Source organism: Sylvia atricapilla, chromosome Z (assembly GCF_009819655.1).
Source record: "Sylvia atricapilla isolate bSylAtr1 chromosome Z, bSylAtr1.pri, whole genome shotgun sequence".
NCBI classification, from domain to species: domain Eukaryota; kingdom Metazoa; phylum Chordata; class Aves; order Passeriformes; family Sylviidae; genus Sylvia; species Sylvia atricapilla.
Window position 1 is genome coordinate 29,547,904 of NC_089174.1, and position 26,259 is coordinate 29,574,162.

At 41.7% G+C, this 26,259-nt stretch overlaps 1 protein-coding gene across 1 annotated transcript in view; it reads left to right on the plus strand.

Annotated features, from left to right (window-relative positions):
* The first annotated feature begins 656 nt into the window (after positions 1-656).
* The window catches only part of MAMDC2 (MAM domain containing 2), a 54,677-nt gene continuing 29,074 nt past the window's right edge, over positions 657-26,259 (plus strand). Inside the window, exon 1 of the mRNA XM_066339553.1 lies at positions 657-936. Within this exon, the coding sequence (XP_066195650.1) occupies positions 657-936 (280 nt within the window). The remainder of the gene's footprint in view (positions 937-26,259) is intronic.

A 26,259-nucleotide genomic window follows, 5' to 3' on the forward strand; every position in this document is an offset into this window, starting at 1 on the left:
TAAGCCTATAAACTACAGCACTTGGAGCATCTCAGCAGCTGCCAGACCATTCTTAGCTACAAGTGCCAGGGTACCCTGCCATGGTTTAGTCGAAGGGCAGCTTTAGTGGAAGGGTAGGACGGAAGGGCAGGCTGTAGGTACACAGGAGCTTTGGTGGGGTAGGAGCCCCTTTGTCCTCTGCAGACGTGTTTGAGTGGCCATCTTACTATTGTGTACAAACACCAGACATCAGGCAGAGCAGAGCTCTTCGAGTGGTACCCAGTGATGGTATCCAATGACGGGAGCAACGCCCTGTGTACAAGCTGAAACACGGGAAAAAATACCCAAATGTAAGAAAACACATTTTCGTTGCGCGGAGGGTGATAGTCTTACGCAGGTTGCCGGAGCGGAGGCGGCAGCCGCCTCTCTGGAGGCCACTCCAGCCTCAGCCACTCCGGCCTCGGGCCACCGTCCGGGGCCGACCCCGCTCCGCCACAAGAGTGGGACGGGCCGCCCACCGCGGTGTCCGCGGGCCCTCCCCCTCCCCGGCCCGCCTGCCCGGCCGCGCTGCCCTGCCCGCGCCCCGCCGGGGTCCCGAGCGGCCGCGCTCAGCCGCACACCGCGCCCCGGGGCGGCCGCGCTTTATCGGCCGCCGCCAGCCCGGCCCGGCGGGGAAGATGCTGCGGCTCTGCCTGCTCGCCGCGCACGGTAAGCGGCGGCAGGGACGGCTCCCGCCCGCCCGGGACGCGCCTGGGCGCTGCTCCGGGGGCGGCGGCGGCGGCCCCCAGCCCGCGGTCCTCGGGGCCGGGCATTCCGTGATCGGGGCTCGTTTTGTCCTTGCAGCTCTACGGCTCGCCGGGGCGGCCTTGCTCTCGCCCGGGTCGTGCACCTTCGAGGACAGCGCCTGCGGCTACCAGTGGGACTACGCGCATCTGCCCTGGACGCTGCATGGGGAAGGTGAGAGCGCTGCCGCTCCCGGGCGCAGCTTCCCCCGCGCTCACCCGCCCGCCCGGCGCTGCCGGACTCCGCGGCGGGGCGGCGGCGTCTCGGGGTGCCGCTGCTGCCGGCCGTGCCGGGCCGCTCGGTCTTCCCCGGGGAACGGCCGCCGTCGACAATGCCCTGTCAGCTGGTGATGGGCAGTCCCTGCGGGGAGGCATCTGCACTCCCCCGGCACAGGTATCTCCGCAGATTTCTGCAGGATGCCTCAGAAGTCTCCTTTCTTCCTCCGTCTCGCACTTTTTGTTGGGGAAAGGTGTCTTTTATCAAATCCTCTTTCCAAAAAACCCGCCACATCTGTCACGTTCCTATTAAGCTGCATTATTTTTTTCCCCGAAATATATTTTGGGTTCTACCCCAGGAGTGGATGCATTCCCAGGGCAAGAGAATATCTTTGGCAAGACTATCTTTACAACATGTTCAATTAAGACTTTTCTCCATTTTATAGTACCTCCAGTTCAACAGAAAAAGTCAAGTCTTTCAGTAAGTTGTATTAGGCTTTACAAGACTTAATGCTACTGAAAACAGAACAAATTCGAGTCGCTGCACAGAGTTTCCATGCAACTGTAACTAATTCTTGGTAAGTTTTCAGTGTGGACTTCAGTATTTGACAGAACCTACATGAACAAAAGACTAAACAAAAACATGCACAGCATGATTGTAACTGGGTAATAATTTAATTTTGATTGGGTGTTCACCAAGTTGTCATTCATGAAGTGAAAGCTATGCTCACACAGCAAAAGGGACTCTGTGTTTTTGAATTTTTTAAGTCCAAAAACAAGTGCCAAGAATAATGAAGAGGTAAGCACAGATACAGAGAGGTAGACACCCCTTCAGAGCCCATTAATCAATGCTCCAGTCAAAACTAGCTGGTCCAGTTTTGTATTCCACTTGTCTCTCAGTTGAGAAAAACTGCTTTTTGCCCCCTGATTTTTACCTAGTTCTCACTTATGCAAAATAAGTCACCTTCCTTGTTACTTTTTAGATTAGTCACTAGCCTTTGAGAGTGTTCAAAAGCCCCTCTTTTCTCTTATTTATTTGATACATATATGTTATTTTATTTATTTATTTAAATATAGGTAGATTTTCCTGTATTTTTGAAGGTACTAGTGGAAATTTAGTAGCCATCTTTGCTGTCCCAGCTATGCTTCCTAACGCCATGCCCTCTTAGTGCATCTGTCTAAGTGCAAAGCAGCATTTACTTCCTCCTTGTGATTTACAGGGAGCCAGATGGTAGTGGTATTGATTCAGCTCCAAGGGGCTGTGAGTTGCTGGAAACAACACCTGCAGAAATGGGTGTGTATCACGTTGTGCAGATCCACACTACAGTGCTTCCAGGTATAAGGAGGCTTGGATCAGGAGCAATCTGCTTAGTTTGGTGCCCAGAACATAATTTTTGTTACTGTAGTTTGATCTTTCTGTACAAACAAACATGCCAGTGGCTGCACAGTTTCTGTTATTGCACATCTCATTTTCAGAGACACATAACTGAGCTGTTACACTCTGGGAGGATATGTGGTATACCAGCTCTCGTAACAGGAATAGTTCTGTCAGCATTTCCATTATAAACAGTTTTTCTGCAGTCTGTAATTTGATCATAGCAAGACATTCTGTGCAAACATTTGGCACACAAGGTATTATATTAGTCTTCTCAGAAATACATTCATAGAATCACAACTAAATCTAGCTGAAAATCATTCATTTAAATGTGCACAGCAGGTGTGCAAAACTAGTCTTCCTTAGATGCTCTTTCATTCTTTTGTCTTACAAAACCATGCCCCTTTTGGCAGCACTGTGTCCTGGTATTTGTTGGTCAGTGTATGTACACGTGGTAATTTACTGGGACAGCAGAGGAAGTTAAGGATGGGAGAGACAGCTTAGCTTTAAATTGTTCCACTTCTCCTTGCATTGCTTCAGAGTTGCTTTATTATTTTAAAATGTTATTTGTGGTGTAGAATTGCATTCAGCAGGTCTTTCACAGGGATTAATCTGACTTGCAGTGCAAGTTCTTGCATCTTATAAATCTCTCAATAGTGTAGTCTTGTGCCAAAGTGTCAAGGTGATGCAAATATAACTAAAACTGTGCCCAGAAATTTCCACTCCAACTTGAAAGTATTTTGCCCAGTTGCCAAGGAAGCCAGTATCTTCTGATGGGCCAGGCACACAGAAAGGAAGTGTGAGAATAAGTTTTGCTTTTGTTTACAGCTACACAGTCCCACTTAAATGAATGTGTTTCTAAACAGCTGCTGTTTTAAATGGCTTCTTGCTTCTCTTTAGTGTTCTGGTAGTTCCAAAATGCAAGATTTTTTTGGTGTAATTTTAGTATTTTCATAATTGAAAGTATTTTAAATTTTTTTAGCTAAAGTTTTGATACCTGTAACTGGCATTTTAAGGCCCATTTTAATCAAGTGCAAATCAAAAGAAAATATTCAATGCTACAAAGGGTAGCTGTTTCACTCCTAAATACTTTACTCAAGACTGGCAAATCAGGCCCCAGTGAAGAAGTGGCTGTTTGTAGGAGCAGCTACACAAGAAATAATTCAGGCGTGTGTCCAGTTGACCTGTGCTCCCATAAAACCTCTCTTTCAGTGAAACCCCCCATAAGCCTCAAGCGCTCTCACATGACTCTGAATTCAGGAGTAGGACCTTCAAACATATCAAGGTGCTTTTTTTTAACTGTCAGCTTTTTCAGTCACTGGCTAGCTCAGTGTTTGCCTTATAGAACTATAATGACTTTAACAGACAAATGCCATGCAAGGAAAAATGTAACATACAGAAAAAGCTGTGGATGTAAATTTCTAGTGAGCTGTGTTATGGCTGGGAAGCACACCCAGCTGAGGTCATGGCCAGGCTGGGTAAGTACAGTATCAGGCTTGAGGCAGCATGTTCCCTAACGAGCTATTCTGGTTTCAGTGTGGCATGGGAAATTCCATGCTGCATGTTGTACTTCATGTGTTTGTATGATATCAACTATACAAGAAACACAGTAATGTTGTTGCTCAGGAAGAGATCATCATAATGCAATCCTGGTTCTGAAATGAGCAGCAGATGAATTTGTATGTTACCTGTGATAAGATCTGAAAACTTTATGTTTTTGTCTCCTATACATTAACAGAGAAGACAATGGTTCATGTTCATTTCAGTGGTGTAGGCATGCCCCCAGGAATGTTCTTGCATTCATAATGCCTCTGAACAGATAACTTATCTTTGAGTTCAGAATATAAAACAAAGATTAACTCTTGGATTCCACCAATTGGTAGGAAATTTAGAAATCACATCTATATTCATTACTACTGTATTACATTACTACTATAGTAGTTATAGTAGTATGAGAAGTTTGAATACCATGTTGGTTTTACCATCACCTACAGGTGTACAGAGCATGAGTTCATGTCCAATTATTTTGGGGCACAAAGCTTTGCAGGTGCATAGTGGTGGATTTCCACAAGATTTCACTTCTTTGTCAGCAGCATATGTCTTGGCAATGGAAATACCAGTTAATTCTAATATATTCTGTCCAACTGTGTAGGGTATTGTTTGTATGAATCAAATAACCTTGAGATTTTTTTAACCAAATTGCACAATTATTTTAGAGGACAGACATGCTTTGCAAATGCAGAATGGTCTTTGAAACAAAGGAAGATGTTGTGTGTAATAGGCAGTAATCCATAGTAGAGTAATAAATAAACCCATGCAGACCCACTTAAACAGCAGTAGGACACACAGGGTCAGTTGTGGCCATTCTAAAGTGCTAGGTTTGGGCATTTTCTTGCATTCCATTTAGCCATGTCCAGCACAGAGTTGGCCATAACCTGATGGTAAGAACATCCTGCTCACAACGTTATTACAGATAGATTTCATTAGACACAATAATTATAGCATGTGTTTTCTGTGACTCTGGGCAATGTCTACATTTTTGCTTAGAATATCTGTACAGCACTTTGTGTGAACTGTGGGTATGTTTTGTTTTCCATTGCCCTTCACTTTAACAGAGACTAGTTTAATAGTGCTAAAAATAATGTGCATTTTAGCTGTCAGCTTAAATCTGCTCTAATGGAGTTTACTATCTGCATCTGCTTGCCTGGATTTAAGCACTAGATAGGAAACTTGTCTATTACGACAGCAATCTATAGGGAAGAAAGGTTGTTTATATTAGCAATGTGCTCCAAAAGGCAAGTGATCATGGTTTAATGTGCCCATGCATTGCCTAATGAGTTTTGTGGAATTGAAACACTAAAGGTGTAACTGGTAGTTGATACAGCTGTATGCACCTGGCTCTCATAGACTAATTGACAGCTTCAAATGCATATTTTTGTGAGTGTTGCTCTCCTTCAAAAATTCTGGAAGTGTGTATTTCTTCATTTATCACCAAGGATACATTTTAATAGCACACATTTCAGGGATTTTAATAATTTTTTCTCTTTCTGCAGTGTTTTGAAGGAAAAGAGATGGATTTCACTCAGAAGAGTGATGTAATAGATGACATTACATACAAATATGGCCTTATTTTGTTATTCTTAAAGCATCTGCCTATTTTGCCACATTATTCCCAGACTCTGTTCCTGTCATGTACTCCAAATAGGCATCCATCAGGTAACAATTTATGGAAGCTGGTGAACAAGCAACGTCACTAAAAACAGTTTCATGAAACTGAAGTTTGTCTTTTGGAATGTATTTATCACATAGCTACACTTAAAAATGTATGGAAAATAATTTCCAGAGACAGGACTGCTATTGCCATCAGATAAGTCAGGCGTGAGAGCAGCACCATAAGGAATCTCAAATCTAAACATTGCCTGCATACCATTTAAATAGTTTGTATCTACAGCTGTGCCATATGACTTAAAACTGACCTCTTTTGATCTGAGCTCTCTGATCTTGAATGTCACATCATATGCAGAGTAATGTAGCAGGTGATAATTGGCAGTCCTAGATTTTGTGGCACAGCAAACACAGTTCATGTCCATTGTGTGCTCTGTCATACTCTGTTACAAACCTACTGGCAAATAAATTAGCCCATCTGAAGTTTTAAATTTTCTTTCCATCTATCTAGGGTAGTTACCTGTACATTGAGAAGTACATAATTTATAAATGTAAAAAAGTTGTACCATTGCTGACTTTGTACAATTCTCGAGATGAGACAAGTGGTCTCACATGTTTGTTGTGAGATCACTGTGTACTTGGGAGTCAAGGAGACTTGCACCAGCTTGTACCTAGCTGCAGCAGAACCAGCCTGGCATACTCCAGTGCTTGTTTGCTGGCAAGTTCTCACCTGATAAATTCATCCTGGCACAGGAGCTTATTGGTTTGAGATTTCCAAATCTGTAGCCACAGCATCTCTGCACCAAGTGCTGTTTGATGGAGGGTAGAAGCTCTTGATTTGGCACGTTCTGTTTTACTTTGACCTTGATAATGAAATTGTTGGTTTTCCTGGCCAAAATAATTGAATTTAGAGTGACAGCTGTCCTTCCTGAGGAGGGGGGAAGGAAAGGGTGACTCACACATTTCTTTTACACTTATAATCTCATGTTCTTCTTTTTTTCCTTTACTTCTGGTGCCATTTCTCCTGTTCACTCAACTCGGACTATTCAGCTACCACTCTTGTGCTGTTTTCCTATTCAGGCTGTCACTGGCATCTTGATAGTAATACTATGGGTGAGGAGCATTCCATCTTGCTCCAGCCTATCCCTTGTCTTGCCGATCCCATTATGAAATCTTATGTTTTGCTTGCCCCAGGTATAACTTCCATCCTAAGCTTCTGGGTAATAGCATTTTTATTGAATCATCCCCACATTACAGTTATGAGATTTTTTCCCCATCTTCAGAGGCAGGTCCTTGCAAAAAAAAAAAAAAAAAAAAAAAAAAAAAAAAAACCAAACAAAAATCTGAAAGCATTCATGTCCATCAGAAGCTTCAGCAGCAGTTGCCTATACATGATGACAGTTGTGATGTCTGCCCTTTCCATTTGCAGCAGGGGAAGAAATAAAGTCCAAATTGTTGTCAGTGAGTCACTGCATGAGAGATGAGTTTCAAAGCATTCCTCTTCTCCACAGAATAGTAACATTCCCATAAGTGTATTTTCACCTACAACTGTTACTGATTCACTGATTCAGTGCTTACAGAGTCAGCAACTGCTACAGTGCATTTTGCACTGAGCCATGGAATTTGGCCACAAGAGAGGGTGGATGACTCTTAGAAAATTCAAGTTTACTGAATATTCTTTGCACTTCTGGCTATAGGCTGGACTTTGTTTTACATGAAAAAACGTGAAAATAGATAATTTGTCACTTAAATGTAAAAAAAAAAAAAAAGAAAAAAAGAAAATGAGGGCAGAAGATTATTTGGGAGTTGAGATGGAGGTGAAATCATCTCAGTCAAAAAAATCGCCTGCATGTAACCCCTGGCCTTGCAGATGTTGTTGAAGTTTGCTAAAATTCAAGTATGCACATGCAGATCACTTGCTGAAAACTACTAGGAATATTTTCAGTTTTCTGAAAAAGAATGAAACATGCAAATGAACTGAAGTTAAGTTTTTTTCAGGAATTTCAAGATGCAACATGGCTTTTTTTATTATCAGTACAAGTGCTGTCAGGCACTTGTGGTTGTTACACCTATTACACTACATGTGTAATCATCTTGAAGAATAAAGAGGAAAGGAAATAATTTGCCAGTTCATTTTTTGGAGGGAAAGGAAGAAATATATTCACTATAAATTTTGGTCAAAATCCAATGTGAGTCAAGATCGGTAGTGAGGAAAAGTAAGCTGAAAGAATGATCACTGACATTCCAGAAGCATTTCTACTAGTAAAGAAGACTTGTTTATCTTGCACATGGTACAGATTGTTCAAAACTTTAATAGAATCAGCCTGAAAATGCCCTAATATTCCTATTATATAGGATGCTATTGAGTAAAATTATGTGGAAGCCTGTAGAAAAAGCAAGTCCAAACCCACTACTAGTTGGTTTTGTTTGGGTTTTTTTGAGTTCTTCTGTTACATTACCTTCTGAGATGTTTCGTCCCCAGCCACTCTGTGCAAGAACAGCGCAAGCAAAGCTATAATTACTTGGCCAATTAAACTCACCAAACAGGGCCAAGTCTTCTACTGTTGTATCTCAAGAAAATATACTTTAAAAATAAGAGAAGTTTTCCTTCAATGTTTGAGGTTTTGCTGTCTTAATAATACTTTTTAGCAGTTATGCTACAGAAGGCCAGATAAAAGGCCACAGTCATCTGTGTAATTTTATATAATGCTTTATATAATTTGAGAATTTTATTGCTCCCATTACAAAGAGTAAGCCTCTTTTGCCCCTTCCTTCATTGTGTCTCTGGACAGCCAGAGAATAACATGTGATTATTCTAGTCCTTCTTCACATCTTAATCAAGCCAAAGATTCCTACAATTTTATGTAACAATGTACTTAGTGGTCTTTGATTAACAGAGTGTCTTCTACACTGTATGGCTGTTCCTTTCCTCCAACACATTCTCCTTTGCCAAATGTGGCTCAAGATCAGTATTTGGGACTACTCTACAAGTATGAGTAATTGTGTTGATGTACTTCGAATGCTGTCTTAAATAGATATATTCTCTGATAAAGTATGACTTACATGTTACTAGCACTTCACTCTGTTCTGAAAACATTGTGAGTCTAGTATGAAAATAACCATGAATCGCAGTAATTAGATCTCCATTTGAAACATTAGCCGAAGTCATTAGCCAGAGTCTTCACAGTTTTCAATTAGCAAACTGCTAAAATGTTTTAAGAGGCACTGTTGTGACGTGCCAAGTTTCTTCAATTTTCCTGGCCCACAAACTGTATTTGATATTAAAGATGCATAAAGAGCTACAGAAATGGAAGGGCAGGTTACAGCTGTTGCGTACAAAACCACAGTCAGATACGAAGCTATTGAAGGAAGTTACTATCCATCTTTCAGATTCTCTTATTTTTTGGGTATTACATCACCAACAATTGATCAATACTGTGAGACTGTTGCCTTGTCTATGCCTCATGGTTCAAAAAGATTGGAGCAGGCTTCTGCATGACAGTGGAGTCTAGGGAAATGCTAATGCATTTGTGGCAAGATGTTATACCTGAAGGGTGAGGAAGCCAGACAATCATAACTGATCTGTGAATAAACAGATTTTCCTTGTTTTCTAATAAAAACATTAAAGATCATGTTCTAATACACTAAACAAAATTTAGATTCACTCTGTAAACACTTCTTTTCAGTAAAATTCTAAGTTTCCAGATTCAGTTCCACAAAGCGCTTTCCACTTGCAGTAGAAATCCTCAGGTGATACAGAGATGGGGAACCTTAATTATCCAATGTACTTACTAATTAATTTCTCCATCTGGCAATGAAAATGTGACTCCCTTAACAGGCCTCTTTGACATTTGCTAAACAGTGTTTATTCCAGCCTGGAACATAGTTTCTTGCTTTTCACAAATTACCATGAACATGACTTGAGAAGGCCCTTGAAAAAGGCTCGAGTCAGCAGGTGGAATGAGTGCGTTCTCTGGGTTAGAGAACTATGGGATGCAGCAAACACCACTTTAACGTCAGTCTGTTCAGGCTTAGATGATGAGGTTGGTGGCTGGCTATAAGAATCTAACCAGCCTTATAGAGTTATAGGTACCTGTTAGGCAGCCTCTTCTCACTTAAAATGTTGATGGATACTGCAAGACTTGTGAGCACTGGCGGGTCTTTTGGGAGAGCATTCCATGTTTTTTATATTGTGGCCTAGTTAGAAACAGCTAGGCAGAAAAGGCCCTGGGGGCCTTGATGGATACCAGGTTGGACATGTGTCCTTGTTCCGAGGGCAGCTGATGGTGCAGTATTGGCTGAGCTGCTCTCAGCTCATCAGACTAGGTTCAGGCAAGTGATGAAACAGATGCAGGTGTCTTGTGCTCTCTCCCTTGCATCTGTTTGGGAAATAAAGTCCTTAATTCTCCCAAGCCATGTATCCTCAAGCTGACCTGCGGTTCATTATCAGTATTTCTTGCTGTTGTCTGCTCCTAGCAAATCCCTTCTTCTCTCCTTCCCCTGAGTGCCTGATGCTAGGAGTACAGCAAGGTGTATTCCCTGCCTTAGACATCTAAACAGATGTCTAACACAAACAATCACAATTACTTGCAGGCTCTAGGAAGGAGCTGGAACCAGCAGACCAGGTGCCTGTTGACACAGTCTTCCTGGGATAATTTTTATCCCAGGCGAATCATATTTGTGTACCCAAGTGTCAGGTGATAATCTATTTTGTCCTGTATGATTACAGTAGAACAACAGTGAGAATCCGTAGCAGAACTGGGGTAATGCCATTGTTGTTGTATTTTGCCTGCACTCTATAGTAAACAATTTTCCATTATAGAGCCTGATAATTTGGTGTCATCCTTAACTGTTCAGATCAGAAAATTTCCTCAATACAGACTGCAAGAAAATGAGGAACTTTTAATACTCCTCTGGTTTAAGCTACAGCTTAGTTTACTCCCCTAGCTGTGAACAAATTTGGATATGGTTTTCTGTAGTGTAAACTGCTTTCTGAACACGCAAATTCCTGAGTTCTTAAGGAAAGTAAAGTCTGCCTTGAGTGCTAGAGTACACAGAGATACCCAAAGGCAAACTGCAAATGCAGATATCCTGGTACTTGGATCTTAAAAGTGTAACAAATAGAGCAGCAATATTTTTTTTAAGAAAAGTGGACATACTAGATCTTTCCTTCCCTTAGAGATAGGTCTTAGAGACATGATAGTCTCATGCACAAGCAGTGATAATATCTGACATTATATAGAATAAAATGTCTTTTCTAGTCTGTGTCAATATACAGGTTTGCTTAATGTTTGCATCTGAAGCTTAATACTGGGCTTCTCTGTGCCTGCTGTCAGGTATTAACATCCTCATAGACAGTCTTGAAAACTTACATGTAGCTATAGAATCCTTCATTTTAAGAAGTTGTTTATAGCACTTCAAGTCAGGTGATCTTTAACATTTTAAGTATGAGTCCATATAGCTAGGCAGTACTAATCTAAGCTGTGCTTTATAGCAGCTTAGTTGAAGTTCACAAACAAGCAGGAGGAATTCAAATGACTGAATCTTTTCTACTTCCTATATAGTCATTGCTTTGCATTCGAATTCTTACAAGACCTTTCACAGAGGGATTTCTTTCCTGGCCAAGGATATTCTTGTGTGCTTGAGTGGGAACATAAGAGGGTTTATACCAATACCAGATTGTTCTCTAAATATAGCCACTTCTAGTGGTTATTTTAAACTGAGTGTCAAACTGGAGAGTTATTAGGGCAGTAACTGTAGTTTGTTTGAAAAAGAAGAGAGAATGTTGCACAGTGAAGTTGTCTTATATGGAAATAAGATGAGTGGTATGTGTAGTTTGGACTACCACATGTAGGTAAAAACCAGAGAGCTGTAATCAGTGTTTGTTTTTATATAAATTTGGAGCGAATATAAAGTGAATATAAATTCACAGCTGATGGATGTTGAAGCCAAAAATAGGCTTCAGCATGATCAATCATCCCTTACTAACACAGTGATGAGAATCTTTTCCTGTGCTGGGTCAGCTAGATATTTTTCTGTGGTTAAAAACAAAAAAATACCTCTTTTCATGGTTGCTTAGATTTTGTGTTTTCTGTTAGTTGTGCATCTAGAAGGAAGTTTCATTGCTGTGCCTACAATTGACCTGCAGGTTAGTCCACTGTGAGAGGAAGAAAGTTGAAGCCCAGAGCAGTAAGAAGTCTCAGCAGAAGTCAACAGCCTGAAAAATATTGAAACAATTCTGTGAAAAGACAAAAAAACCTACTTTATCTTTGAAACTTGCTGGAAAATGGGATTGTTGCCTGCTGGGCATCTGCACTAGCTGAATCATCCTTCTAAGATCTTTTCTAATTTAGTGGTTGTACCATCTGATTTTGTACACTGTGTGTATGAGCTGTTTTGTACTGCAGTGTACCCCTTGGCAGGGAAGGGTGGTAGATGAAAGGGCCTCAGAGGAATGTTTTGCTCTAGCCTGGTGGAAGAGGGCAGCCTGTAAAGTCTTTTGGGAGAGATGTTTGCAGGCTTTACCTGGCCAGGGGGTCCGTGCATTTAAGCACAAGTCACTGAGGAGGCTGCATGGTGTTCCCAAGAAATCTGCTGCAGGGTTTCCATTAATGTTCCTGTGGTCACTCTTGTCCCCTGAAGTACCTGAAGGTGACAGGAAACAGCCCTGCAAAGGCATGGATGAGAATTTGGGAGTGGTAGATTGTCCAAAAGCCATGAATGCTTTGATAGATAGGTAGACCAGAGTAAATCTGTTGAAAAGAGTACTGAAGGAGTCTAGGTCAAAGAGGAATTGATATGCAGTATGGACTTTCAAAATTTAACCAGGAGTCATAGCTGTGCTTTCTAATCACTTTATCTCTTCTGACTTTTTATAGCAGTATATTGCCAAACAATGAATTTTTTTTTCCAGAAAGCTGAGAGAATTATAAAAATTGTAGGGACCTCTGTCAGTCCTCTATCAACTACTTCTGCTGCCCATCATCTCTAGCTAATACTAATAGTTTTTTGTCAGCAACAGTCTGCAGGCATCCACAACCAAAGAGCCACAAGGTGTGAGGGAGAATGGAGCAGTACTGTGACAACTTCAGTGAGCATCAGAAATGAGCATGAGATGGGTTGTTCTGTTCCAAACTTTTATTCTTCATTAAATTATTCCCTAGTGAGATTAAAATCTAAGTGATTTATACAGGTAATACTCTAAATAATTGACATCACTCTCTTCTCGGTTATGACATATTTTTAATTTTCAACTTAGGCAATGAATTAAATTAATTGCTTCTTAAACACCAACTGTAATGAACTACTCTATATTTACTGCTTTATTCTCCTATCTCACCAGCTTATTGTACAATTGCATAATATTTAATAATAATATAGAGATAAGCACAACACAGAACAGTGCAGGAACAGAACTGAGGCCAAGAAGTGGGTATGGACTGTAGGAGGAAATCAAAACCACCATAAACTACCAAAGCCTTCTGAACTATTTCCATAAAGATCTAAAAGAATGTAGTGTGTGTGGTAAGTCATTTGTATAGAAGGCAAGAAACCTACCTCCAGGGCAGGGATAACTTACCTGTAGAAAGGTAGCTCCACAAAGCCCAGGTGCTTGGGACCAGCCCACTTCCAGGACCCTGGACACCCCAGCTGATTCAATACTAGAGCCAGGACTGATGGCATCTTTTTCTTCTTTCCTTTCTCTCTCTCCCTCTTTAATTAAAGTCTCTCTCCCTCTTCTTTTTTACCCTGCCCCTTTATCCAAAACCCACTGCTGTGTGTTTATATAGGAGGTCAAGGACAAACACAAATTTCCTTGCCAAGGGTGTAATTTACTAACAAAATTTGGTAAGCTTTGGCAGACCCTCTGACTTTTGTCATTCCTTTTGACCAGGAGCCTCTATGAATCTTATAGAATCTTTCAGAAAATTTAGTTACCTACTTGCATGATATGTTTTATTGACCCGCCATTATATATAATTTTTTAAATTGAAAAAGTAAAATACATATAGAAAAGTTCTTTGCAGCATTCTTGTGCCATTGCATTTTCCTAAATTCAGAATGTGAAGATTTTTTGCCTTAAATGATTGTTTCATACTAGGTCAGCTTGTATCAGGTTCTTGGTAGCTTGCGAGACCAGGCTTTTGAAGACTGCTATGTGAGCTCTTGTGCTTTCTTTCCTTCCTCAGAGCACTGCAGCTATAGAAATATTGGCTCAGTACTTCAGGTTATTTCAGTATCATGCATTGAAAAGTTGTCTTTTTGGTTTTTTCCGAGTTCCCAATGGTTATAAATATTCTTTTTGTTTTCCAAGATAAAACTTGGCAAGCATCTATTCTTGTGGCCTAGTTTACTCTTAGCTTCTGAGGTATGGAGGGCAACAGCTCTGGGAGTTTCCCCCTCTGTGTGCTCTAGAAGTGGGTCTTTGTCCTGCTTCACAGTAGACAGAGTCTGGAGACCATGTCAGAAAGTTGCACTGATACTATGTTTCGTGGCAAATGTCTCTTTTGTGTGTGTGTGTGTGTTCTGAAGCAGCTGTTGATGCTATTTGAGTCTGTAGCTTGGAACAGAGGCTGGGAAAGACATTCCCACACTTTTTTACTGTTAAGAGTCAAGCAGCCTGTATATAGAATTTGAACCCAAAGTAAGGGTTGTCCAGCTTGTCTAATTGCACATTAACATTTGATAAGGAATTAATTGTCTCTATTCCCAGAGATGTCCATTGATATACTTCTTGGGTAAGCACAACTGCAGATTTCTTCAGTAAACAATGAGCTTTCTCTGCAAGCAGCAGAAGCTTCTGACTCCACAGGGTAACAGGCAAAACTGGTGGGATCAGCTGCAGGGACAGGCTTGAAAATCTGTTTCTTGAATTGTTTTAGTAGAAACAAAGCAGTGAGTCACTGCCAGTGACCAGCCAGACTTGCCAGCACTGCTGTCGGCGCTGTGAGCAGCGTATGGGAGCACTCACATGCACCCAGCGCGAGCTCCTGGCTCTCATTTCCCCTCAAGGGACACATGTTTCCAGAAAATACTTTTGCAGCAGAGACTTCACTCTTCCTGGGGAAGCTGCAAACACAGACAAAATGTGTTGGGGTCAGCACTTTTGTTGATGCTGTATGAACTTCGGTATCGCCTTCAAGCATTCCAGCATTTGCCTTGTCTCAACTTCTGGGTTATACTTTATGGCAAATACGACACTAAAAGGCATTCTCAGAAAACACAGACTAAGGAATGTTTTTTAGAAAGATCACACAAAGCTTGGCAGATAGACCAAAGTTATTTCTGCAGGGCTTATGTTCTGCATAGTTTGTTTTTATTCAGAATAAATGTGAGGCACATGCCTATTAGTTATGGTTGTGTGTTTGTACAGTTGATACCATAACCAGCACAGGCAGCCCTCCACACTGAAAAATGGCAGGAGGAACAGGGAGGCAACAGGAGAGTAGTGTCATAGTGTACTTATTCTACACTTTATTGATACCTGAGCATCCATCTGAGACCACTCTTGGGTATAACTGCCAGCTGGGAGGAGGTGAGGTCAGATCTGCTGGCATATTTTGGGGTCCCTTAATTGCATTGTGACCAATACTTAAATGTAGGGTGCACATTTGCAAGGGAACCACTCCTTTAGGGTAGTGTTAAGTGCCAAGTGAGATTTAGCACACCAAGTGTAAGTTAATTTAAATAGTGTTTTATGGATTTACATAAACTTCATTTATGTCTATTTGATCACCCGAGGATCACAGAATCACAGAATATGCTGAGTTGGAGGGATCTCATCGAGTCCAGCTTGTGGCCCTGCTCAGGACACCCCAAGAGTCACACCATGTGTCTGACAGCATTGTCCAAACTCCTCTGGAGCTCTGTCAGGCTTGGTGCTGTGACCACTTCCCTGGGGAGCCTGTTTCAGTGTCCACATCCTCAATGTGAAGAGCCTTTTGCTGATATCCAACCTAAACCTCCCCTGCCTCGTCTTCGTGCTGTTTTCTTGAGTCCTCTCACTGGTCTCAGGAGTGCAGAGATCAATGTCTGCCCTTCTACTTCCCCTTGTGAGGATGTTGAAGAGCACAATAAGGCCTCTCCTCAATCTCCTCCTCTCTAGGCTATTTAGGATATAAAATAAATACAGTAAGGCCTAATAGCCTTAGTGATCCCTTAGGGGGAATAATAATAATATAATAATAAAAAATTATCTAATGAGAGGCTATAAACTCAATTACTTTGTAAACTTCTGACAAGCTTTTACTTTGTGAAACAGGAGTCAGTGAGGACACATTTTGAAGAAAACAATGTCATGAACTAGCAGGGCCAGATTGATAGATTTTTTCAATGACTCATTTATATTTCAGGTTTTACTTCAGTCTTGATAAATGTGTCTTGCAGCTCAAGTGGGGTATGCTGAATTCCTTTTGGAGCAATTGCCCGAGGATAATACTGGATATTCACTGGAATGACATTGCAGAAAGTGCTAAAATTCACTGACATTCTGGTGAGCTTCTCACTTCAAAAGTAGTCTAGAGAAAAAAAAAAAAAAAAAAGGAAATATTTGAGGCTTGTGTTACAAATAATATCTTAGTATCTGTGATGACGAGTGTTCCAGGGCAGGTGGGGAGCATTTGAAGGGGATGCCTGAAGGAATTAATTTGTTGATTGTTGCCTAGCAAGGGGAAGAAGCAGAGATGCCAGTGTGACAGACTTGTGAAGACTAGACTGGGACAGACAGATGGCAGAGCACTGTGCCTGGTGGTATCCAGTGGCCTGAGGTGAATTCAGATGTGTCAAGTGGTTCACTGAGTTGGACGAAGAAGGATTTGACTAGCTATTTTAACTAAAATAAAACTTAGGGAAGCTAAAATATATCAAAACTCAGTTGCTTGCAATCAGCAGTTAGATATGCCATGGAAAGTCAAATACTGCTTCCAAAATCTCTTAAATGAATAAACATTCATGCTATTGACTGGCTTCTATCTCCTTCTGTTCTTTATATTGGAGTTTGTGCAAGGAGTTGTCTTTTGCTTTTGGTACTAGGTGATCCTCACTAATTTTGGATAGTTCTATTATCCAAACTTCTGCTTTCAGGGGTTCTAGGGACTGCAACTGCTCAGAGACAGGGGAGGGAATCATAGGGCATCAGCTCCTCCCCACAGAGACCAAGAGCACTGTAAAGTATTTTGTGAATTCTGTGGCTATTAAGACCATCAGTAAATTTGCCACTGTGTATTCTAGAGATTAGGTGAGGTGTTCTAGAGATTACAGTTTTACATATATTGGTACTGTTTTGATAAACCCTGCTCCAATTTTGTGGATTTTGGCTGTCTGTAGACCTCATACACACCCTCAGTTGCTACCAGCTCCTGACAAGCATAAATTATATACAGGACTTCAAGCCTAGAAGCATCCCTAATAAACTGAAGCTTATCTTTAAAATGGTTAATTGATGGGTGCAATGGTGCAGAACTCCAGGAAATGTTAGCCATAGGCCTGGTTGTTGTGATGTTCAAAATCAATAGATGTGCTCTTTGACTGAAGATTTTGTGATTGTGCATGTTGAATCTTCACCATTGCATGTATCTGGCCCAGGATGAAGCTTGCTGGGGCAGAGGATGAGTCACTGCTGCTGCTTTTTTGCTTAGGGTCAGTTACTCAAGAATGGCCATGGAGTGAGCAGAGCAGGAGCTAAGGGGCTTCTAAACAGCAGCCAGTGATAAACTCATTACAAGACAGTGATCTCCAGCGGTTTTCGAAAACTGATAGTGTGGCTAGGCCAGTTCTCTCAGGTGACCTGTGACCGGGTTACTGCCAGCACTCATCAGGATTTGATTAGCTCACCTGTAAGCTCTTTCTATAGCCATCTGTTTCAGCTTGTGTATATAAATATGTGCCTCACCTGTCTGCAGTTTTGTTTGCATTTTATGATGTGAGATCATTGATTACATTGATCAGCCCACCATGAGCCTGCCAGTTATCCCAATGGTTCTGGTACAAAAAAGAATGTGAAACCATTAAGCTTATGTAAAGCAGGAAACTGAGCTTCTGGGACCTTCTGAGGCCAGTAAAACGAAATAAGTGTTTCAAGTTTTGGTTTTTTTCCATCTGTGTAGGACCTGGGGCCGATCAGAATCAATGTAATTCCCACAACTCAAGCAGATCTGTAGTTTCCCTTGGAGAGACAAAGCTTGTGGACAAAGGTTACATTTTAGTTGATCTGATGTAGCTGAGAGAGACAGACGAGTGTTCAGGCAGATGAGCTGTTTTCTGGGGTAATGCAGTAGGCCGAGTGATTTGGCAGATGCTGAGAGAGCAGATCCAGGCAGTAAGAAAGTTCACCTTTTATAAACTTACATTTAGTGCATCCGCATGGTTTGCAGATGCACTCCAGAAGACCACCAGTTGAGGTTTTTTTTTAATTTTCTCAAGGGAAAACCTGGTCCAGGATCTCCTATGCATGCTGTGACCCTACTCCATCATGCACCAAGGCCAAGTCATGATGGGCAGACTTCTGTTCCCCGCTCATGTCAACTCCCAAGCTTACTTGTCCTCTCTCTCCCAGGGCCACTACTTCCTGTGACCAGAGTCTTCCTGCTTCCCTGACTAAGTCCAGGATTGCTTCAGAGCTTGGCTTAGTTGGTGAACACTTTGGGCTTTTGGTTTAACCCGTTTGGAGTGCACCAAGGACATTACTCAACCAAGAAATCTTTACTTTTGATGTACAGAAGCCTGATCTTCCAGATGATGGAAATCCAGACATACAGAAACCAAAACAGGGTTGACTGGGTTGGAGTGTCTCTTTCTTAAACTCTTACTCTCCATGGCTGTTCTTGTCACTCTGATCCAAAGGAGAAGTGGGGCTCTATAAATGCCCCCTTTTAAAACACAACAAAAAGTCCCTTGTTTTCATGGTCTGGCTCACCAAATTCCTTATGTTGGCCCCCTGTGGGGTGCTGGGCTAAAGTTTGATGTGGATTGCAAGTTCGATAGCTTTTTCTTCAAAGGTGTGCCACCAAAACTGTGTGGACTACAGTGGCAAGGTTTGCCTTGGCCAGGCTGAGATGTGCTCATATCACAGAGCATATAATGTGCACATAATACAGAGCAGAGTTTGTAGTATGTTACCTGAATACTCCACCACATCACACCATGTGCACCTGTGTAAGCAAATAAAAGGAGCGATGAGCTAATAGACAATATAATGCAATGGAGTGAAAATTTATATTTTTCTGCAGGAGGAGGGATGCACTCCAGCAGGGCAAGCATCTGTGCTGGAAGAGATGTCACAGTGCATTCCCCTGTGCTTCATCCTGGTGGAAACATGATTTTGCAAAGAAATAGAGCTAGTAATGGAGGAGATGAGAAATGTGAGCAAGTAAATGCCTGGTGATTTCTACTTGTATCTGCTTTTTATCTCTAATATTCCCTGTGCACTGGGGACAATGGAAACTCCTCTAGAATGCCAAAAAATAAAGAAAAAAACTTTTTTCAGTTATTTCCCAGAAATTCACAGCAGAGAATCTTGTGTCTCCATATATTTCCTACCTTCTGTTGACATATACCAGCTAACAGAAGTAATGGAGATGTCTTTTGGAAAGAGCTGTTTCAAGGAAAATCAGAGATACCCAACAAAAACTTGGCAGCCTTTGTGTCAGCAGATGAAAAGTTGTCGAAATTATGTAATGAGAAGCATGCAAATGAGAACTGAGTAGTGTGAACAGCAGATTACTGAGACTGATGGGTTGGTTGGAAAAACAGAAACAAAATTTGAAAGTGTATAAAAATTGTTGAGGTCATTGTGAAAGGAAAAAACCCACATGCTTGTGGCTCAGAATAAACAGGATATCTGATGCATGATGTAAGAACCTTGGGACTTGAAGGAGAGGAGGCATCCCCAGTGCAGTGGAGCAACTCTTTTAAATCAGAAGCAGAAAACAGCAGCTGAGGCTGGACCCTTGCCAGACCTTCACAGGCACGCTGATGGATGGAGGCTGGAAGACATTTCCAGGGTGGTAGTAGCTGCAAGAAGTCACAGAGTGTTTCAGGGCTAATCGTATTAGTTTTGACAGGCTTGCTAACAGCTGTATTTCTGAACTTCCCAAGGGAGCAAAGGCCAGGGCAGAAGGTGGAGCTGGTAGTTAATTCATAAACTCCTCCTTTGGGAAAGGAGCTTTGGAAGATTTATGCCCCAGGACTGGCAAACAGGAGTTTTCTTGCCTGGTCTGGTGAATGTGGCAAGAAAAAGATCAAATCATTAATCTCAGTCCCTGTAGGGAGACTCAGTTTGTAAAGTAAGTTGAGCTGGAGAGAAAGCTGCTGGAAGAACTCCTGTTGTCAGCTTTGTCCATTTGACCAGAGGAAGGTGGGTGACTACCTGGGTAAACTGCCTGTGTTTCCATCACACTAGGCTGTGCTTTTCTAAAAAATTATTTTGTTTTTAATAAATATTATTCAACTTTTTGAGAGTTACCTGGAAACCCTGTTGACTCCCTGAAGAAGATTACTAGCACAGGGCAGATCTGGTGAGATATTCAGGTTCCCTCCCTGCCTGGAAGGGCAGCCAGGAGTGGCCAGGTGGTACTACAGGCTTTTTCTGCAAAAAGTGACAGCTTTAGGCTTGAAACTGCTGCTGCCTCTGTAGACAAAGAAGAGGAGGAAAAACCTTGACAATAGCAATGCATGTCAGTCACTGCAGACACCAAACACAAAACACCCACGTCCTGCTTCTCCATCCCTCAGCTATTTTCACAGATCTACTTTTAAGAAACCATGGAGAAGACAAAGAGGCTTAAAGAACAGAACATTTTTTCAGTGTTGACAACAATGATTAGTCCCAGGGTATACCATGTAGGTCTTCTGGTGTGAATCTAACAGCTTGCCAGAAATAAAATAATCAGTGGCTTGATGGGAATGAAAACACCAGTTATACCCTGCACCATCAAGTAGCTTTAATCATGGCACTACCCTGAATGCTTTGGGACTGAGTCTCTGTGTTCATTAACGTGGACAAGGCTTTTCAACTCAGCCCTGCATGTGTTGTGAGTGCATCCATCTGTCCAGGGGAGAAACTGCGGCTGTGAGTCTCCCAAGGCCCTAGGGGAAGAGATTAAACACCAGCTCTGGCAAAAGTGGATCACTGTTGGTCTTCTTTTAAGACAATTTAATAAGCAGACTGAAATGAGTGTCTAAACCTAAAACCTACCCTTATAGTTTCAATCAATCTCTTTCCACAAATGCAGAGAAACAAATACGAATAGATATACGTGAAGAAGATAACAGATTACTAACAAAATGAAATAGCAACAGGCAAAAAATAACTCTAATAGTCACTAGTTACAAAGGTGCTGAAATTTCACTGATTCCTGGGGAGCAAAGAGAAACTCAAAATGGGGGAGTGACTCCCTCCAAGCAAGAGGGCTCTGCTGGCTTTAGAAAGACCCAGCACCTGCTGGTCCCATGTTTCCTTCTGTGCTGCTGGGTCTTAGTAACAAATTTGGGCACAGATAGATGTGGAATAAAATAATAATAAAAGAATAATAAAAGAATAAAATAATATTTTGGGTTATCCACCACATTGTTGCTGCATTTTCTTACTTGAAGGATCCAGATGGGGAAGAGGGCATGGGGTGTCCATGTGCAAAACTTTATTTGCAAAATTTTGTCACTCTGGCTCTATTGGTAGTATTTCCAACTTTTTCTACAGATGTAAAAAGACTTCACAGGTCTCAAAAAACTGTTTTCTACCTTTCACCTTTTCTACCCTTTTTTGTACTTTTTTTTTTTTTTTTTGGTACTGCTTTTCTACCTTTTTTTTTTTTTTTTTTTTTTTTTAAATAATAAAATATAAAAGAAATCCCAAAACTAAAGCCAAGACCCAAAACTGAGATTCTGAGATTCCATAAAAGGCATTAATAGATCAACTTTTGTCCTAAGGAGCCCTGGTAACATTCTTTCCTGTTTCTGTATTGGGAAATAACAGTGCAAATCAAAACAGGACTCTTAGGTGTTAGGCATTTCTTGCCATGTTACTGTATAAATGAATACCTAATCAAATGTAGATTTTTAAACTTTTCCTGCTTCATATTTCCTTATTATTGTTTCCCTTGCAGCTTGCAGCTTTTATTCGTTTTTTTTTTATAAAGCTGTATTGTGACTGAACTAAGTGAACAGATGTGTCAGACATGAACTCCACAAACAGCTAGAACAAGTCTATGGTTACCCTTCCAAATTTTTACAGAGGAAATATTTCATTGAAAAGCTAACCAGTTATTTTATTTATCTCAATGGTTGGTTGTGGTTTTTTTCCCATTTTTCTCAATGCAATTTGTTTTAGTTTATGAGCTGGCTTTTTGTCTTGTTTGTGCTATTTACAGAGAAAGCAATCAGTGTAGTTTCTGTGCTCTTTTTTGGAAAAAGCACTATTTCTGGTCTCAGCAGCCCTTATTCCTTAGCCACTGATATAACCACTGCTAACTGATCTACTGATGACCACCTTTATATATATATATATTTGGAAAACTGGGGTGAATGACTCATGGAGTTAATGCATCACCAGCTGTGATGAAGCTCTGTACAGAACTGCTTGTTAGAGCAGCAAGATGACAGACATTGATAGCAGAGGATTTTAAAGTTCTCATTTTGTCAGTCTTCTTCTGCACAGCATAGTTGCATTCAGGAGGGATAGGCTTGAAACACAGTGTCCTAAATTCCCCCTGGGCTCAGTGTTTTGCTTGGACATGGAGGAATGTAAAATGAACACATTCTTGGACCTGTAAAGTTTGAATCAGCTGTCAAGCAGAAGACAGTCAAGTTACCTGGTAGGTAAAACATCATCATAGAAGTGTGAGTAAAAGGTGCATTACACACTAGCCTGAGTAGTGAGAGAGTGGTGAGGGAAACATATCTGAGTTTCCTTTCTCCCGTCTCTTGTCCTGGCTGTAGGTGTTTGCCTTCACCAGGCATCTGCTGGCTGTTAGCAGTCAAAGGTAATTAGCAATCACTGCCTCTTGTCATGTCTGCAGAAGCTTGGCAAGGGCTCACTGATAGAGCTTTAAAGTAGATGTGTCACAGAAGGGGACGATGTCCCCTTGCCCTTGACAAGCTGTGGGGTGACATACCAAGGTTAAAGGGATAGGGTGCAGGTGAGGGCCCTCAGGCAGTCGATATGGAGACAAGCCAGGGGCTCTTGAGGTAACAGAAGCCAAGAGACACCAGTGAAATATCTCAGTGAAATTAGAGAGTATTCCTCCAAGAAGGCAGCATGAGCTGACAGCTTGGCTGAAGTGTCTTTGTACCAGTACACACTGTGTAGGCAAGAAACAGGAGAAAAAGGAAGCCACTGTGAAGTTACAAGATCATTGCCATTACTGAAACTTGGTGGGACAATTCCCATGACTGGATTGCACCTATGGATGGCTACAGGCCGTTCAAGAAAAATAAGTGTGGAGGGGTTGGCCTCTTTATCAGGAGGTGGATTGAGTGTAAAGTTTTGCCTCTGAAGAATAGGCATGAGCAGGTTGAAAGTCTGTGGGTAAGAATTGGACACCAAGACAACAAAGAGAACCTCATGGCTGCCCAACAAAGGGGAGCCTGCTGACTAAGCCTTCTTGGTCCAGCTGCAAGAGGCATTGTGCTTGTCGGCTCTTGCCTGGCATGGGGCCTTCAACACTGGGCAAGTCACATGGCGAGCTATGGGCAGTCCAGGAGACCCGGTAGGGCATATGGGATAACTTCTGAAGGCCCATTACAGACACAGGGCATGTGATACTGGACTCGTGGGTTGCCAACACAAGTTAATTTGGGCCATCAAGATTGAAAGCAGCTTGGGCTGCAATGATCATGCATTGGTGGAGTTTGCAGTCAGGCAAAGAGTAAAGTCAGAATCATGAATTTTAGAAAAGAAAAATTCCAGATTATCAAGGATGTAGTCAATAGGACCTTCTGGGAAACTGCTCTGAGAGACAAAGGAGCAAAAGAAGTCTGGCAGATCTTTAAGGCTGCTGTCTGTAGGGCACAAGAACTAGCAAAAGGAGGAAAAGTTCAGGCAAGGAAGGCAAAAGACTGGCATGGGTTAGTCAGGACCTGCTGGTCAAACTAAAGGGCAAGGAAGAAATTTACAGTCAGTGAAAGCAAGGACAGGTATCCAGGGAAGATTATAGGGTCACAGCCCAGTTGGGTAGGAATGGAGTGAGGAAGGCAAAGGCAAAAGAACACATTTGTGACCTTTGTGAGCTGAACTTCACAAAGGTCACGAAGAGCAAAGAGCTTCTACAGGTGTGTCAGGCAGAAAAGGAAGATCAAAGAAAGCATTTGCCCCCTTGATAAGCAAGGCTGGCAAACTGGTAACTAGGATGAGGAGAAGGCTGAGGTGCTCAAAAATTTTTTGCCATAACCCTCACTGGCAGATTCTCTTCCCCACATCTCTAGACTGTAAAATGTGGCTGAGGGAGCCAAGTCCCTCAGACAGAATCAGGTTTGTGACTACCTGAGGGACCTGAGCATACATAAGTCTATGGGACCTGATGAAATGCATCTCAGAGTCTTGAGGGAATTGACTATATAGTTGCCAGGCCAGTCTCCATGATACTCAAGAAGTCACGTTTTCTGTATTTCCACAGCCTCTTACACTACTTAGGGCTGCATCTACCACCTGAGCAAGTAATTGCTGGAAATTGCATGCTTGTGTTTCTGTGTCATCAGGCTTTTCCTACAGTTTTGTGACTACTCTCATCTGCCTTCCTGTGATTTTGAAGAGTAGCCCTCTCTTGATAACTCCTGCATGACTGATGTAAATTAACTGTCTTGGGCATTTGCAGGAGGATTGTGGCATGCTCCAAAATGAAGCTGCATGTAAAATTTTTGAGAGGCCACACCACTGTGCATTCATCAAATTTTCCACAGACTGGAAAATAACCTTCTTCAACTCCCACAAACAACTGCGGAAAGTTGTCTGCTTCTTTGCTCCAAGGAACCCCCCTTTTGCCGTGCTTTGCTCTGACAATTGCTCTCTGTCAGTCCTTGAAGTCTGCATTGTGAGACCTTCCTTTGTGCATCAATGGCATGCCACTGCTGTTACTGAAGTACAGTTTAGGGTAAAGGCCATTTAGTCAATGCCACCATTCATTTGGGAGAAATTTAGCGTTGGTGTTTTCTGTGCTTGGTACTGCCAAGTGCCACACTCCCTGATCTGATTAGCAAACTTAGACTGAAGCTCTCTATCAGTGCTCATATTGATTTCAGTGGAGCCAACTACATATTTAAATTTTCAAAAGAAGCTTAAATTACTAGGTTTGGAGTGAGAGCACTCTCTTTCTGGAGAGTTAATGAATATGTAAAATTAATGTTTTTAGAAAAAGCAACCAACTCCCACCCCCAGTTAAAAAAGGAGTTCATGATCTTTGCTTTCATACCTGTGGTGAATCAGACAAAGTGAGAGCAAGTGCACAACACACAGACAGCAGAGTCAAATTTACAATGACATAATCATCCCAATTGGAAATTACAAGACGTTTTCTTTTAAACCACTATTTTTGTAGAAGAAACCTTAGTCTACATATAATTAAGTTTTAAACCCTGGCAGCCATTACCAGCTCATAGCTGGTAATTTGAGGTCTTCATGTGAATGTATTTTCCTATGTCAATGCTAATTTATTCCTGCAAAAAAGAAAGAAAAAAGAAAGACGATTACTATTATAAGAAGGATCTGTTTTCTGTGGGGTTTCTCTTGAAATACAGACAAAACCAGGGCTGAAATCTAAACTGAAATTGCCAGGCATGGATTCTGAATTGTAGGTTTCTTTGTAAGCAAAATGATCCAAATTCAGGCTAGCCTGAAAACATAGATTCTTCATCTGAATGGGATATTATCAATTACATCAATTAAAACCAAATGTGCCAGCAGCATTTGACTTCGGATAGAGTCTTGGTGATTTCCCTCTGTCTTCCTGTGGAAAAAGCATGCATACCTTGGGTAGGCATATGCCAGCAAATAAGTGCTGTCTCTGCTAATTTTTGTGGACTAACTGGATAAATGCATGAAAGTGGATGCTATGGACTCCCATGTTATGTAGTGGCAGATAAAGTATTTGGCATGCACATTAGGTGCCTATTTTTAAATATTTGTTCCTGTGTTTATTTTTCTTTCAAATACTGCTGCAGTAACAAGTTACTCATACTTAACCAGTGATTTTATAATCACTTTCCCCACTAGACTAAAGCCAGACAGCAGATATAAAGAGAAATTATGATAAGAGGCAAAAAAATTCCATTCCCTAAAAAGGGAAAGAGAATGCAGCTTTTCTGTATTTGCACAGCCCCTTACACTGCTTAGAGCTGCAGCTATCTCTTAGCAATCATTTATCTTACACCAGTTAAACAAAATGTGCAGTACAAATGGGTTGCAGGCACTGTGTCTGCAGGTGATAAAGGAAGCAGATGTAAGGGGATGCTGTAACATCAGTTCTCAAATACTCAGGTGTTGTCAGAGTGACTGTTTGCTCCTGGCATCTTCCTGGGGGTCTATGGGAGAGGACTTTGGGAGCCTCATAAAGCAGATCTATGCCTGCATTCTGCCTTGAGGAGGTGGTCACCCCCCATGCAGATGATTTTTTTTTCACTGGAGAGAATACTTTTGGAAAGGCAACAAGAGAGCTTCTAGGAAGCAGCCTCATGGTGCCTTGGTAGACTGGGAGGGTTCAGGCAGGATTTGGGAGGAGATTTTTGTGCCTCAAAGGCAAGCAATGTATTTAACAT